Below are 15,501 nucleotides of genomic sequence, written 5' to 3'. Positions count from 1 at the left end.
CAGGGAGAATTGGAAGCGCCCGAGGAGTCGCCTACCCTCCCGGTAGAGGAATCCCAGGGAGAATTGGAAGCGCCCGAGGAGTCGCCTACCCTCCCGGTAGAGGAAACCCAGGGAGAATTGGAAGCGCCCGAAGAGTCGCCTGCCCCGGTAGAGGAAACCCAGGGAGAATTGGAAGCGCCCGAAGAGTCGCCTGCCCCGGTAGAAGAGCCGCAGGGAGAATTGGAAGCGCCCGAAGAGTTGCCTGCCCCTGTGGAAGAGCCGCAGGGAGAATTGGAAGCGCCCGAAGAGTTGCCTGCCTCTGTGNCGCAGGGAGAATTGGAAGCGCCCGAAGAGTTGCCTGCCTCTGTGGAAGAGTCGCAGGGAGAATTAGGAGCGCCTGAAGTCGTGCCTGCCGCTGTGGAAGAGTCGCAGGGAGAATTGGAAGCGCCCGGAGAATTGCCTGCCCCTGTGGAAGAGTCGCAGGGAGAATTAGAAGCGCTTGAAGTGGTGCTTGCCCTTGTGGAAGAGTCGCAGGGAGAATTAGAAGCGCCCGAAGTGGTGCCTGCCCCTGTGGAAGAGTCGCAGGGAGAAGTGGTGTCTGCCTCTGTGGAAGAGTCACAGGGAGAACTTGAGACGTCCAATGTGGTGGCTGCCTCCCCTGTACAAGGGCCGCGAGGAAGAATAATGTATGCCTCCTTTCTCGTGGCCACGATGGCGATTGTGCTCTATGCTTGGCCTCCGAGACGTTGTTCCTGGCTTGCGACGGTATACGAAGCGTTCTCTGCCCGCTCTCGTTTCGTTCTTTACATCCCACGTTCTACCCGATGATCTCTTCGTCACTGCGCATTTTTATACACTCAGTTCGGCAGGCCGAGGCGGCAAAATTCACAGCCTTATGCTTCGGGATTGTTAGCGAGCACGAGTATACTAGACTCTAGAAAGAGACATCGATAGACATCGAATCAATAACGTAGCCAGTCATCAGATCGATTCATTTGTAGGTATCGGCGTTGGAGCCCTGTTAAAGCTGGATCCAGGCTCAATGGTAGAACAGCTGTCCTCACGGACGGCGCTGGACGAGTTTCTTCGCCTGAGATAGATGGTGGTGACTAAATGAAGTTGGACCGTTTCCTGGAAGGTTGGGTGACCTGGTTTCGATAACGAGTTGGGCTTGCCGACTTCTTGGAGAGATGGTGAAGGATCTGTGTTTGAACTTGGTCAGGGAGGTTCAGGAGAGAGGAAGCACTTCAACCCTTCCAAGGTTAGGAATACTACCTGCAGTCTGCACCTACGCGGCTCCATCCAACCGCCATCATATCCCACTCAGAAAAGACAAGAGTGCCTCCACGCCAGAAATCCCTTGAAATTCAAGTGATAGATTTCTTTAGGTGCTCCTGGACATTGCCAATCCCGACCCTTTTCGGCATGACGCCTGGAGACAAAAGGCATTTGCTCACTCAACAAAATCCCATTGCCCAATCTGTAAACAATGGGCAGTCTAACCAAAATCACTGCTCTAGAAATCATGAATACGATATACTCAGTCCAATCACGAAACATGCTCCTTCTCCTCCTCCTTCGGAATCCGTACCCAAACGAGCACGATAAACGCCGCAACCAACTGCGTCGCAAACGCAAACCACCAGATATCCCGCAGCCCCTTCAACCCAATACCTCCCTGTCCATCAGGGTCAACTCTCGTCCCAATCGCATCGGCAATACTCGTCATGATCGCCGAGGACAGGTTCTGGTTCGTCACTAGCAGACTCGCCGCACTGCCCTGGTACGATCGTGAGACATTACTGGTAATGAAGATCGACGCGGCGGCGAAGGCGAGATCAGGACCGAATGTTACCAGCACGACGCCGGGAAAGGATAGCGCCCAGTAATTTGTATTGGACGTCTGGGGGATGAAGAACACGGGGCCCATGGTGAAAGCGAACATCGCAGCGGTATAGATATAATGGCCAGGGAAAATATGCAGGGTTCGGCTAACGACCCAGGTTGCAAAGATGCCGACGAGGGCGTTAGGGATGAAATACAGCGCGACCGTTATAGGTGCGGCACCCTGGATACGGAGCCAGAACTGCGTGACGTAGAACTGCCACGCTCCGAAGAAGGAGCCGAACCCGAAGAAGTATGCGGCCATCAACGCTGTGAATCCCGGCGTCCGCCAGAGGCGGTTCGGGATGAGCGGGCGCGGCGCCTTACTTTCCCAGAAAAACAGGGCAACGAGCAGCAAGACCCCGACGATGATGAGCACGTACGTGTATGGAGACCAAGCCGCAACTGGACCTTGCGTGAGTCCAAAGAGAAGACAAACACAGCCTCCCGCCGCGCAAGCCGCTCCGATATAATCGAACTGGCGCAGAGATGGTGGCTCGCCGCCAGCTACATCGGCCGCGGGTCGAAGAGACGGAATACTGAAGAATGCAGCGACGCCGCAGAGAGCGCAGAGGATGGCGTTCGTGCCAAATATCCACTCGAGATGCGCGGACAATGCACCTCCCTGCAACGCACCAAGCGAGTATCCCAGCGGCGCTGTCGCCGCGATCGCAGAGAAGACCCTGTTCTTGCGAATCCCCGGGTTGTATAGACGACCCAGCACGCTCATACTCCCCGATACTAGCACACCAATCGCGAGGCCCTGCATGGCCCTGACAACAAAGAAAAGGATATACCGCTCACGGGTAAGCGAGAACGCCCCGACGGCATTCCACACCGCAAGCCACGCATACGCACTCACCATGAGCAGCTTCGGGGGCGCCAAATCCGCGAGCGAGCCCGAAACAACAACGGACAACCCATTCGCCGTGTTGAACGCTCCCACGATCCACGGAAGCTGCGAGTTGGAGATGCCCAGAGCATCCCTGATCGGCTCCTGCGGCGCAAGCATATCACCCAGGAAGAAAGAGAACAGCATCAGACTGATCGAGCACACGCCGACCATGAACAACTCGGCCGTTAGCCCGGAGAGCTCAGGCGGGACCCCCTGCTTGCTGGGCTGCACGGGCGACGCAGCCTCCGAGTCGCTCTCCTGCCCTCCGGCTCCATTACCGGTAGGCCGAGACGCAGAAGGCCTCCGCTGCTGAAGACCAATCTCATTGTTGATTTCGAGTGTCGCGATGCGCGAAATAGGCGTCTTTTTGTTCCCCAGCAGCGGATCAGGAGTCTGTGCTCCTGTCACCGGCGTACCCCAGCCCGGCGTGCTAGCAATAGAAGACCAGCCGGGCGTTGGTGGTGCAGTCGAGTCGCCGCCACTGCCGTTGCCGCCGTAAGGGTCGCGGGATGCCGATGCAGATGCAGAGGGCACTGGCTCGGTAACTTTCACGGTCGCAGCAGCGCCGTCGCCGTGGCTTGGGCTTGGGGGCCGTGCGTCGGCGGCTGGATTTCCCATCTTGCTCGCTGAAATTTCGATATGTGCAGGATCCAAAATCCAGGATTAAGAAGATATTTCCACCCCGGTTTAAGTACTCAATCTCAAAAATTGTGCGATTATCTAACAACCTGAACCACCCAGGGTGGCGTACCCTGTGGAGATCGGAGTCAGTCTAGCAGAGACGGTCATGGCAATTATTGCACATCATAGGTGCTTGATAAGTGAGTGAGAGGCAAAGAAAAAAAAATATACGGTGAGTCTCGGAATTTCTCCTATAGATACGGTACTGGGACGGCCCTCTGCGGCGGTTAATTAAGAGGAATTAGGGCAAGCCGGTGGCCACCATCCGACGCCGGCTAGACAAAGCTGTGGGCGCCATCGTCCTTAGTTCGAGTTCGGACCGACCGATCATCACAGTTTAGTGATGAATGATCTCCGGCTCCGTGATGTGATGAGCAGAGCAGGCAGCAAGCTCCGGTGATCATTGATGAGCAGCATGAGCATCGGTCATCGGATGTTTGGTGACGCGTCGCTGGCCTCCTGGGACTCGTCAAAGTTGAGGCTGTCTCAGAGTCACTCACGGAGTCACGGTCGTCCTCCGAAGTATACATACAGCGTGTTGTTCTTGAATAACCGAGTTGCTTTTAACCGTTGAACAGCTAACTAGCTCGGACTTAGGGCTGCTAATTGCAATGTGAATGCTGAAGGATTCTTCAAGGGTGCCCGATTGCTGTCTAACTGACTTGATTAATGTAGTCTACTCCGCAGTCTTGTTCTGGACCGCAGAAGCTTGATTAATTAAGGGTCTAACCGACAATTCTTCCTTTAGCTTGAGCTGGAAGATAAGGTTTAAATTAAAGATGCAACGACTCTTATATGAAGAACGACATTCCAGATCATTATTAAAATATTAGGTAGATGAAAAAAACAAGACACTCGGACAAGAACACAGAAGGCCAAGTCGAAGCAAAGTCGTGTGGCATACAAGAAACGAAATGAAAGGTTCGTTCGTAATCCAAGAAACGACGTCATCAATCGCCATCTTGTCTTTAACCGTGTAGGTGTGGTATAGTATAGCCGTATATTGTTCGTTCAGTCGTGGTGCGTCTCGCGACGCCCGTAATTAAGATTAGCGTACTCGTAGCAGTAGTTGTCAACATCGCGGTGCTGTCGGTAGGCACCGGTATATGTCGGATATTTTTTGGTGTTCCATAAGCCCAGTATGGGAGACGCGCGTTGCACCGGAGATGCATGCCGTCATCAAGATCGGCACAGCAGATCACCAGCCCCTTAGTAGTTGCCGGTGTACGCAGAGGTCCCGCCGTACCCTGGAGCCGGGGCCGCAACAGCCCCGTCTACGGGCTCATTCCTGCGACCGAAACGGTTGAACCACCCCTGCTTCTCGGCGGGAGCGACACCAGCACCAGCTGCGGTAGGACCAGTCTCCATGTCGTGAGGGGTAGGGTGAGCGGGAAGCATGTTGTCGCCGGTAACTGGCTCTGGGGCAGCCTTGTTGCGGCGCCAGAAACCACGCTTTTGAGTGCCGTAGGTGTATCCGTTGGTGGGGGAGGGGCCGAAGCGCTTCTCGCGTCTGTGGTGACGTCCGAGGAGGAACTGGAAGAGGATGGAGATGAGGAAGAAGAAGCTATCGCGATGCGGGTCAGCTGGCTGTTCATTTATTTTGGGAAAAAAAGACGCTCACATTCCAATGATGGAAACCGCGAAAACAACTTTCTCCAGCATGCAGGCATAGCCGTAGTCAATGCCAGCTGGGGAATCGGTCCCGTCACGCCCTGTTCCAACCGGTCGGGTATCGATCACACCGGAGCAGTGGTTTGTTCCATCGCGGGTCAAGATGGCGATGGCGATCATGGCACCGACGAAGCAGACGTCGAGGATTATGGCAATCGCAGCGAAGAAGGTGAAGCCGCCCAAGCAGCAGGTGAGGAGGGATCCAATGAGGGAATAGAGGGTCGCTGCGCCCGAAAGACCCTCAACGGCCTTCATCCATGTCGGAATATGCAGGTCATGATGCGCGAGCTTGGCCAGGAAGTAGGAATAGATTCCTAGGATGACTGCAGATGCGAGGAACTGCAGGACCCGAATGGCCAGGTTGAAGAAGCGGAGGACGATACCCCCGGCGCCCATGATGTTGAGTTTATAGATGGCTGGTGATAAATGTAATGTAGGTTCCTTATCGATTCGCTATCCAAGAAAGTAGAGGCGGTCCTTTGGAGAAGCGAAGGATGCAGCTAGCGGGGAGAGATGATTTAAAGGAGCGACCAACGGCGTCACGGTCAAAAGGCAGCAAAATTCCATTGTCGTTTGTCGGTGGCTTGTCACAGGCTCCAGGGGTTGGGGTGCCGCAGCTGGAAGATCAGTGGACGGTTTCTGGGTCATCCACGCGGATCGCAGCTTTTCTCGTTTCTTACAGGCCGTCCACCGTTGTTCTGGGCAATAGTGAAGCTCTGGCCCACAATAATGACGAAGTCAAAGATGGCGAAAATTAGGGACTTTGCGACGTTGGGTTGACGACTCCGAAGGACAGATGAAACCCCAGCCACAATCGTGACATCATCAGTCTGCTTTTGGGAAGTTGAGTGGCTGTGATTCAGCACAGCCTTGCTACATAACGCATAAATGAGCATAAAAAGCTTATGAATTGCGCATTCCTGCTAAGAAAAGTATATGAAAACAGAATGACTTCATGACCCATGTCGCACTCCGTGGCCGCCAACGCTTGAACGCCATTACCAAAGCAACTGAAATCATGCCTGTGGATCAACCAGGATCTTGCAGTGCGTGTCTCTGTCCTGCAGAAGCGTCTTGAATCCCTTCTCCACCACATCTTCCAGCTTAATCTTATCCGTAATCATGGGCTCCGGTTTCAGGAGACCCTTGGAGATGGCGTCGATAGTATCCCTGAACGACTGCTCGTCGTAGAGTGCTGAGCCGAGATACTTGACTTCATGATACATCATCTCGTTGACCTTGATCTGCGGCTTCTTCTCCCACACCGCGACGTTGACAACTGTGCCATGGACGCGGCAAGCACCAATGGCTCCATCGAGTGCCTTTTCCACGCCGGCCGTATCAAAGACAACATCTGCGCCGATGCCATCGGTCAATCCGCGCACGTTTTGTGGGATGTCGACTTCCCTAGGGTCGAGGATATGCGTGGCGCCAAAGTATTTTGCGGACTTCTTGCGGGTCTCCGTCAGTTCTGCGACGATAGTGAAATTGGCGCCTCGCATCTTCAGGACTTGCAAGATAGAGAGACCTAAAGGTCCGCCTCCGACAACCAGGACGTTGTCGCCTTCCTTGAATGGAGATAGGTTGACAGCGTGCCATGCGACCGCCAGCGGTTCAATCAGAGCAATAGATTCGGGGGCAACATTGTCAGGAATAGGGTAGAAATGTTCTGCGGGTGCGACAATCTTCTCGGCGAAACCACCACCGTATCCTGATTATCTGTTAGCGAATTGGCCAGCCGGCAAGCTTGGGAGAGGGCATACCAGATAGTCCGACAAAGCCAATGTTATCGCAGCAGTACTCGTAGCCGAGTTTGCAGGGAGGGCATTTTCGGTCGAAGATTGTCGGGCGCACAACGGCCTTCTGTCCCGGCTTGAGGTTTGTTACGCCTTCTCCCACTTCTTCAATAATCCCACCGAACTCATGGCCCATAACAACCGGCGCTGTAGCTTTGGTAATGTGGTGTGCTCCTTTCGGGATCAGGACGGGTCCAGCGGTGTACTCGTGGAGGTCGCTACCGCAGATTCCGCAGTAGGTGTTTCGCAGCTAGGCATTCGTTAGTTTAGGACGTGATCTCAATCTCAGTAACCATACCTTCACTTGGCCCTTCCCGCAGACAGGCTCTTCAATCTGATCCACCCTTATATCTTGAGGGCCATGAAACCGGAGTGCTTTGACGGAAGGCATATTTTGGTTGTGACAGAATGGACGAGCTGTTTACGATTAAAAGTGGACAAATGGTTCTGATGAAGTTTGATTCTGTGCGATAACCTCTACCTCACCATACCGGTGGCCTGGTTTATCAATCACTTAAGCAAACCCAAAATCAGCGACGTCCCCATGACGTACCGACCGAGCCATCGTGAACGACGTCGATTTGCCTGCGTGGCTGCCTCGTACCTGATGAGCCAGACTTTCAACACTAAAGATGAACCTGATTGATAGAAATGCGGGTTCATCTGACCCGGTAACGTCAGTCAAGCTTTGTGGCTTTCGCCGCGCTTGGAATGTGGGGGAGGCGCTTGTTAACATCGATGTCAGCGAACCACAAAATGCTCCAGATTTCATATCCACCGGCTCCATTATCCGCGAAATGTCCTCCTGATTCGTTTCACTGAGCGCGCGGATGCAAGAAGCACGTCTCCATGCACAGTGCACTGTTCTCGGTGGCGTCATATCTCCGAGATTGTAGCCGTTTACTGAATGGGGTAGTTCGCGGCTTGGCTGATTTCACCACAAAATCCTACCGCTAGTGCGGCGCAGCACTTCTCCGGATTCCGGGAACCGCATCCACCTGTCATGAAAAAAGTCCGGGGTTGTTGACTGGTCGCGATTCTTTTCCGTCAAGCAAAAAGTGCTCTCGATGTCACAGGAACAGTTGATCAGTCCTCTTTCTCCTGCTCGCGCTGTCGATCGACATATGCTCTTAAAATAGACTCGAGTCCTTCGTTGCGGCGTGCCAGCATCATCACGTCGGATACGTTGATCGTCGAACGGCCTGCGTGTCTAAATCATGCGTGTATCAGCAAACATGGAATACGGATTGAAACTGACTGCAGTCTGGGGAACTTACTTCGCGAAGCATTCGAGATCCTGACTCGCAGTTTCTGTCGGATAACGTCCATTAGCCACAATTTCCAAGGCCCCCGAATATGTCATGGCGTAAGCGGCGTTTTGCGTCCTTGCTCCCACGAGCGTAACCAGTGCCATTCCTAACTGCATCCATATCCTATATTCTCGACAAAAGACAGTGATTGGGACAACGTACCTATCTGAACCCAGACGAGCTCGGTCAAGGCACCGATAAATTGCGGTGTGGCGTTCATGCCGAGCTTGATTGTTTCCTCGTCTACGATCTTTCCAATCGATAACCAAAGGGCAGATTTCAAGCGCTGAAAGGGTCAGCTGGCTTCTTGTGTCCTTTGAACGCGACAATGCCTACCTCTTCAAGGCCGACATCCTCGTTTGTATCCATTTCCACGGTTCAAGGATCAGTATCCTGGTGTATTTGCGTAAGTGTTCTGGTGTCAATCTGAAATTGAATTACAAATGTAGCTCGGCGCAGCAGCACTGCGTCCAGGACAGCTTAAGGATCAAGACGCGATAACAGCAGCTCGACGCGCCTGGATGAGGGGCCGGAGCTATTCCGATCGGAAGAACATGATGCCGGCTTTGTCCTCCTAACCCAAATGGGAACTTACTTTTTTGCCCCGGGAGTGGCCAGTCTAAACAACTCATGCTTTTTGCTTTCGCATTTGCTTTATCTGGAACTCGAGAGCGAACTTGCGGGCTCACAGACAAATCCTGGAAATTGTTTCTACGACCCCAGGGCTTGACTTTCCGTCAGAGCTGTGATCTTCGCCATATCCGGTTTCCGCATCCCACCGTTCTCACCGAGTTACCCGGAAGCTCCATCCACTCCTCAGCCCCGACTCAAATAAATTCTCCCTCCCTTCTTTTCCCTCTTTAAGGCGAAATCGATTCCAGAAACGACCTGTCAAATTGATCAAACCCAACAATCACCGCAATGTCCGACTTCAACCCCTCCCAGGCGATCACGGACGCCATAAACGATTACTTCAGCAATCTCTATGCTTTCCTCGAACTCCTCGTGACCCGCTTCTGCACAAACCTCTACAAGTCCTTCGCGGAAGTTACCGCCTACCGCTGGACAAAGGTCATCCTCAGTGTCGTCGGCTACCTCCTCATCCGCCCCTACATCGAAGCCTTCTTCAAGAAGATGCACGAGCGAGACCGCAAGAAGCAGCAGGAGAAGGAGCGTGCCGAGAGAAAGGAGAAGAGGGCTAAGGCTAAGGTCTCGCCTAATGCGCTGAGAGGTGGCGCTGCAGAGGGCGAGGGCAAGGTGCTGGGTGAGGTTGAGAACACGGATGATGAGCTCGATGAGGTTGATGACCAGGAGAATGTCGAGAACGCGGAGGAATTTGCGACGGCTAGTGGGGTGCCTGAGTGGGGGAAGAATGCGCGCAAGCGAGCCAAGAAGCATGCGAAGAAGCTCGACAAGGAGGCTGAGGAGACCAAGGGTCCCAAGCTGACTGAGGACCAGATCAAGGAGCTGCTCGACTGGAGTGAGTCCGAGGATGAGAAGAAGGCTTGATGGGAAACATGCCCATCGCTTCTCTCTCCCTCAGACGCAATGTGAGTTCGAGCTCGTTCTGCGTTGGGGGTTTATCACGGCCTCCTCTTCTTTCTATCGGTTATTTTGTATAATATAGATTTCATATTTTCATTACTCTTAATGCATGGACGGCCTCCTGTTACATCGTTCAACTAACCCAACGCTTCGCCATCACCTTCAGCTTCTTGACCCCCGGTCCAGAAGATACTAGGAGGGCTGATTTGTGAGGACAACCCATCATGCATGTCAAGCCCTGATATCCCAAGCTCACCTCTCCAATAAAGGCTCCGTTTCAGATATAGAAGCAAAAGACTCCCTCCAGTTGGCGCAGTAACGCTCATACCAGAGAAGAAACGCCTGTCCAACCCCGAATATCCCATTATTGACCACTATCCAACCAACTGACTGATACCAAGTGTGCACGGCATCGAACGATCGCCAGTCCACATCGCCAATCGACGAAGGACTTCGGAAGACCCAGGATATTGCAAGTAGCGTAAACACCACAGATTGAACACCTAACCCCGTGAGACTCAGCGATGAAGGCGATGATAGCTCCCATGTAAGCCCACAGATCTCGCGAGCTTGAAGATATATTGCCGCAATGGAAAAGAGGGGGCTCGTGTAGTACACCATGTACTGAAGCATGGTCATGAACTCATCACTGGGCGTATCGTAAAAAGGCAGAAAAGGCCCGAGTACACACCACGCACAGGTGATATACTGACCTACAGCCCGGCGTCAGTGATACTCGTCCCGAGCAATCGCTTCCCTGGACGGAAACCGGAGACACATCGCGAAGCTGAGGAAGTACCGATTATCAGTAAGCCACACTCAGCAGGGTAAAAAAAAGGCACGCTGTCCTAGCTTACTACGTCAGAAACATGATCAATATAACAGTGAATTGGCATAAATTCATCCAGTCTCCTGCCGCCACTGGGTTATGAATGAACTTGTCTTCTCTGCGGCCTGGATTGACCATGATAGCATAGTCGAGGGCGAAATGCTCTGTTGCATTAGCTAGATGAAGCAGCACGTAAGACAGCGATATCCCCGAGCACGATCCCCGTGCCCATATAAGAATGAGCTGTGGTGCGAAAGACTGGATACTCAGGATGAGAAGGATGCTGTTGCTGTTAGTCGATACCAAGGACTTAGGGGGATGGGGCGTGTTAATGGACGTACATCTGCATCCAGATGGGAAGCATGGCGCCAGGGCTCGGGTATGGAGTGGTGCTTGCAATGAGTTGGCGTTGACTTAAAACTGTGTCTCTTGAATTAGGTCGGTGGAAGAGGAGAGAAGTGAACTTGTAGGTGCATATCACCACCAGAGCCAATGTTGATCTGAGAAGGATTCAGAGCCAGCACTAATCATCCACGCCATGCCCTTGACCTCACCTTCCATGGATATCTGGATTGATCAACTAACACCAGCAGGCCCTCAGCTCCTCGCTTATAGATACATATTCGGTCTCATAAAATTCATCCTATACATAGTGACATAAATGTGATAAGATAATCTAGATACAATCCTCAGGGAAGGCGCAAGGCACAGACGATATTAATCTAATGCAACCTTCTCAGCGCCTCAACCATGACCTTGACCTCCTCCACACTCTTCCCCACAATATCGACAATCTCTTTCTGCAAGGCGGGCTCGCAGGTTAGGAACCGTTCAATTAGCTCACCGTCTACGAACCGGTACGGCTCGGTAGCTTGACGCGTCATGGTGCGGAGAGCGCGGAATTCGGTGAAGGAGATGTCGCCGAGGGAGTCGACGCGGCTGGCCATAGTGGCTTGCAGGCGCATCAGGAAGTCTTGGTAGTCGGGGTTGATGGAGGCGTAGAGGTAGATGGAGCCTTCGACCTGTAGGGGAAGGATGTTAGTCTCGTCAAGGATGCCTCGGTATGTGAGAGCCCGGATAACGTACCGTTGCGAGGAAGGCCCTAGGCACGACCGTTGCACTGGGGAGTTGCTGTATATTGACGGGGCGTATCCGGTTGACCATTTCGTTCAAGGAGATCTCGCCGGTGACTTCCAGTCGACGTCGGTCTTCTTCCTCGACACCGGAGCGGTTGCGGCGGAGAACAATTAGGTTACCCTCTGCGTCACTTTCCAAATACGTGTCTGGTGCGATGGACGTAACGCCTGTGCTCCAGACTGTCTGGAAGTGTCGGGCCACTTCGACCAGTTTATCCGGGGCGCCGTTCTCGCCTTCATGGTATTCCACGATGCAGAGACTCTTCATCAGGTCTGAGACGGCTATGACGTTGTCCGTGACTGTTAGATCGACAGGCGCGGTGGATGTCCTGTAGCTTGCGAGTTTCTCAAGATGCAGTCCGCCGGATCTAGGGTTCACTCGGAAGACAACAACCTAGAGTCGGGTTAGAATAATGAGCACGGATGCTATGACAAACGTACCGTCTTGATAAGCGCAGCAACGATCTTATCACCCATGACTGCCAACGCGCGACAGGCTCCTTTGACCCGTTCTTCGGCGACCTTTGTGAGCTTCCTACCGTTATCCACTTCAAAGATGCGAATGTATCCCAGAGTGAAGGCTTTGTCGTCATCACCTAGGTAGGCACTTCCCACAATGAATCGATCCCGTGCCTCACCGTCTTTGCTGTCCTGGACTTCGGCTCGAATCACACATTCCACAATTTCTTCCGGACCAAAATCAAAAGCATCGAGACGCCTGAAAAGAATTTCATCTGCCAGCACAAATTTGCTCTTTACGATCTCTTCTCCATTAGCCAGCTTGCGTTCGATAGTTCCCATGCCAAAGGCTTTTTCTGACGGAGAGTATGCGACGCGTCTAACAGTGGCTTTGATCGGAAGCGTCTGGATTTGCGTAGTCCGCTCCTTGTCCACCAGGCCAATCTTCAGTTCTTGGGCTGTAGCCACCGCGATTGACTCTGGGTAAGCCTCCGAGTTGAAATGGCATATCCGCGATGCTCCTTCTGAGTTGACGGCAGAGTAGATGATGCGGCCTTCGGAACTGTAAATCAAACTAGGGTTTTCACAAGTGGCGAAGACGTTGGAAAGCCCGCTGCCCCTTGGTAATTTCTTGAAACTCGGTTGTTCTGAACCAAGAATGAGCTTGTTCATACCCGACAAATTATGGTCCTTGGGGTTATAGTCGTACGTTATAACGCTTCCATCCGCCATGGAGATAAAGAGCGTCGGTGCATGCTCCGCCAATACACTGGCCACAAGAACTGATCGTGGGAAAGCCTCGCCAGCAGGTCCAAGCGACGTGGTGTTAACGTCGGACAGGTCTTGCAGCTTCAACACTGACACTTTCGCCAGCTGGGGGAACCCGACGATACAAACGTCAGTCGGAGTTGCCGGTAGTGTAACGCCAGAAATCTGGTTGTCCGCGCCAAAGTCCTTTTCTGTTACGACTCGAGCCTCTGACCGAATATCCAGCACAGTCACATGTTCACCTCCGACGACGAGTACTATCGCATCGTCGTTGGCGGAAGCTGCCGTGATGATGAGCTGATTCTTTGGCGTCCACTCAAAAACGGTCATCCCGCCTTCAATGTCTGCAATGAGAACTCTCTGCTCGGTTACCTGCAATAACCGGCTACCCGGTAGATTTGCCGCAAGCAGTGTGTTCTCTGACAAACTCAGCCCAAGGAAGTTTTCCAACTCTTCTGCCTCCCCGTCGGGACTGAAGCGAAAAACTCTTGTTTCGTCCACAAACGTCACAAGGAGCGTATCCAAGAAATCACCTCTCGATTCGACTTGCAGCCCCCACAGGTCGGTGATGTGCTCCATATCGCCCAAGACACCCAGCTCTTCCAAGCCAACACCACTGCGTACACTCCGAAGGGTGCCGTCATCGAAAGCTCCAGAGCCAGTAACGATTCGAGCTTGGCCGGATGAGAACTCGTGCGTTTGACTTTCGCTGGTACGGTTTCCGAGGTCCATTATCGTGAAGTCTAGAATTGGGGCAATGTTGGACAAGGTCTGGATAACCTCGAACGATTTGTCACCGATTCGTAGAACTTGAGAGTCGCCTTGATGCGATCCCACAAATACCACGCCGCCGCCGAGATACACCAAAACAGAGGCTCGAGAGGTATTTCCGAGGCTGTGTAATTCCCAGCGCTCCACTTCAGAATTTCGAAGAACCAGCATCAAGAAAAATAGCCTCCCATAGTCGTCCGCTAGCAGCCATCTTTGACTATCGATTTGTTCCCAAGCCACGAAAATGGTTGCCTCTTCTAGGGGTTGTGATACAATTTCATTGTTGTCCGCATCGACGTACTTTATTGAGGTTTCACCGAGTATAAGAAGGCCACCTATATCGTTAGCAAGCCTCATTTCGAGTTGAAGGCGCCTTACCAAGTGGAGCAGGAACAGGTATGAGATGTGATGCCCCAAGGTCCAGCTCCTGGGCATAATCCGCGATGCTCGTAAACTCCGACTCGGCGCCTGCCGCGGCGCTATACTTTAGTTCTCGAACCTTGAGTTTGACCTTTTTCTGATTGTCCTCGTACAATAGCGCCAGCCGCGGCGATCCGGACTGCACATGCAGAAAAGCGGAGGAGCGCACGAAAAGCTCATCTATCCGAGTAATGACCGGTTCACCCAGCTCTCCAATCCGCGGTGCATCCGGACCAGTAGGCAGAACAACTGGTCGCCCTCGCCTTTTATTGGGTAGTTGAATAATGGGTATAACCACGATCATGCCATCGTAGATCTCCAACGTCATGAACCGGCCGCTCGGATCTTTCATGCACCGGCTCCCTGTTTGTGTTTCGCGAGAGGACGGATCGGCGATATCGACATAGTTCCTTTCCGTCTTGACCTGACTCCGCGCGCTGTCCCAAGAAAGCGTAAAGTATGAATACCGATCGGTCCCGACGAAAAGATGGTCTGTCGGGGAGTCCGCGGGTGCGGGGAGGCATGCCAGCATCGTCACCCGGGCGTATATAGAGCATGATGTAACGAGGGCGAGACCATCGGGTGTGGCAGAGTAGAATTCGAGTTGATTCGCTTTTCTGTAGGGATATCATAGCCGTCAGCAAGGGTCCCTGATACGGTCTGCGGAGCAAGCTCTTATCGGGAAAATTCAAGGTACGCACGCGACGACCAGGCACTCTTCCTCGGCGTTCAGGAAACGCAGCTTCAGTGCATGGCGAATGCTGCTAGCGCGGTGAATTGGCACGATATACGACATCCTGCTGGGTTGGGAGCGCCTGGGCTCCGAATTTGCGTCTCGACGGTAGCTGCGGGGAACGGAGCACGGCCTTATCCTAGGATCGGGACAGGAGGAATTGCTCGCAATGAAAGTATCAATCTCAAGGGAGCATTTATGTTTGCTTCCTCTCCTGCGTCAGGAGGCGCCAAGGTCGGGATAGATAAGACAAGGTTGAAGAAGCTGGGGTAGATGGTAGGTTGGGGAGGTATGCGGATCTCCCTCGGCGGGCGCGTTTATCTTGCAGAAATCTGATGACGCTCATTGCGGATTCCAGGTCTTAACTCCGCGCCAGCCCAGCGCTTCATCCAGATTAATGTGCATCAATAAAAGGATAATAACTTGAGATTTGTATGATATTCTAAAACTAATCTGCGCATTATTAAAAGGATATATGACTCCGAAATTGAGTTGTAGTCGTAGAGACATTCTGTCCCTTACAGCATTCGTCATACCATCTATCTCATCCATCCAGGTCAGAGCTCCTTTTGTGGTGGTCGACCATGAAAGGGGTAGTAAAGCACTAGGCATACATGAATCACG

General features: G+C 52.8%; 6 protein-coding genes across 6 annotated transcripts; 1 reads left to right on the top strand and 5 right to left on the bottom strand.

Moving 5' to 3' along the window:
• Positions 1-1,528: 1,528 nt before the first annotated feature.
• On the bottom strand, positions 1,529-3,376 carry DSM5745_01569 (uncharacterized protein; the record flags this gene model as incomplete). Its single annotated transcript, XM_026743585.1, has 1 exon — positions 1,529-3,376. The coding sequence occupies one exon, from the start codon at positions 3,374-3,376 to the stop codon at positions 1,529-1,531; it is 1,848 nt and encodes a 615-aa protein (XP_026606748.1).
• A 1,272-nt stretch (positions 3,377-4,648) lies between these two features.
• On the bottom strand, positions 4,649-5,506 carry DSM5745_01568 (uncharacterized protein; the record flags this gene model as incomplete). Its single annotated transcript, XM_026743584.1, has 2 exons — positions 4,649-5,003; positions 5,061-5,506. 2 exons carry the CDS (start codon positions 5,504-5,506, stop codon positions 4,649-4,651), a joined length of 801 nt encoding a protein of 266 aa, XP_026606747.1.
• Positions 5,507-6,126: 620 nt separating this feature from the next.
• Positions 6,127-7,297, bottom strand: DSM5745_01567 (uncharacterized protein; the record flags this gene model as incomplete). Its single annotated transcript, XM_026743583.1, has 3 exons — positions 6,127-6,821; positions 6,874-7,156; positions 7,205-7,297. The coding sequence occupies 3 exons, from the start codon at positions 7,295-7,297 to the stop codon at positions 6,127-6,129; spliced, it is 1,071 nt and encodes a 356-aa protein (XP_026606746.1).
• A 695-nt stretch (positions 7,298-7,992) lies between these two features.
• DSM5745_01566 (CENP-S family protein) lies at positions 7,993-8,585 on the bottom strand (the record flags this gene model as incomplete). The annotated part of the gene is made up of 4 exons (XM_026743582.1): positions 7,993-8,116; positions 8,184-8,322; positions 8,379-8,502; positions 8,553-8,585. 4 exons carry the CDS (start codon positions 8,583-8,585, stop codon positions 7,993-7,995), a joined length of 420 nt encoding a protein of 139 aa, XP_026606745.1.
• A 552-nt stretch (positions 8,586-9,137) lies between these two features.
• DSM5745_01565 (uncharacterized protein) lies at positions 9,138-9,725 on the top strand (the record flags this gene model as incomplete). The annotated part of the gene is made up of 1 exon (XM_026743581.1): positions 9,138-9,725. The coding sequence occupies one exon, from the start codon at positions 9,138-9,140 to the stop codon at positions 9,723-9,725; it is 588 nt and encodes a 195-aa protein (XP_026606744.1).
• A 1,587-nt stretch (positions 9,726-11,312) lies between these two features.
• Positions 11,313-14,940, bottom strand: DSM5745_01564 (DDB1/RSE1 family protein; the record flags this gene model as incomplete). The annotated part of the gene is made up of 5 exons (XM_026743580.1): positions 11,313-11,612; positions 11,677-12,120; positions 12,168-14,059; positions 14,103-14,761; positions 14,846-14,940. The coding sequence occupies 5 exons, from the start codon at positions 14,938-14,940 to the stop codon at positions 11,313-11,315; spliced, it is 3,390 nt and encodes a 1,129-aa protein (XP_026606743.1).
• Between the last annotated feature and the right edge of the window lie 561 nt (positions 14,941-15,501).

This window comes from Aspergillus mulundensis (genome assembly GCF_003369625.1).
Source record: "Aspergillus mulundensis strain DSM 5745 chromosome Unknown scaffold_1, whole genome shotgun sequence".
Classification (NCBI taxonomy): Eukaryota; Fungi; Ascomycota; class Eurotiomycetes; order Eurotiales; family Aspergillaceae; genus Aspergillus; species Aspergillus mulundensis.
This window is presented reverse-complemented; position numbering and strand designations above follow the sequence as displayed.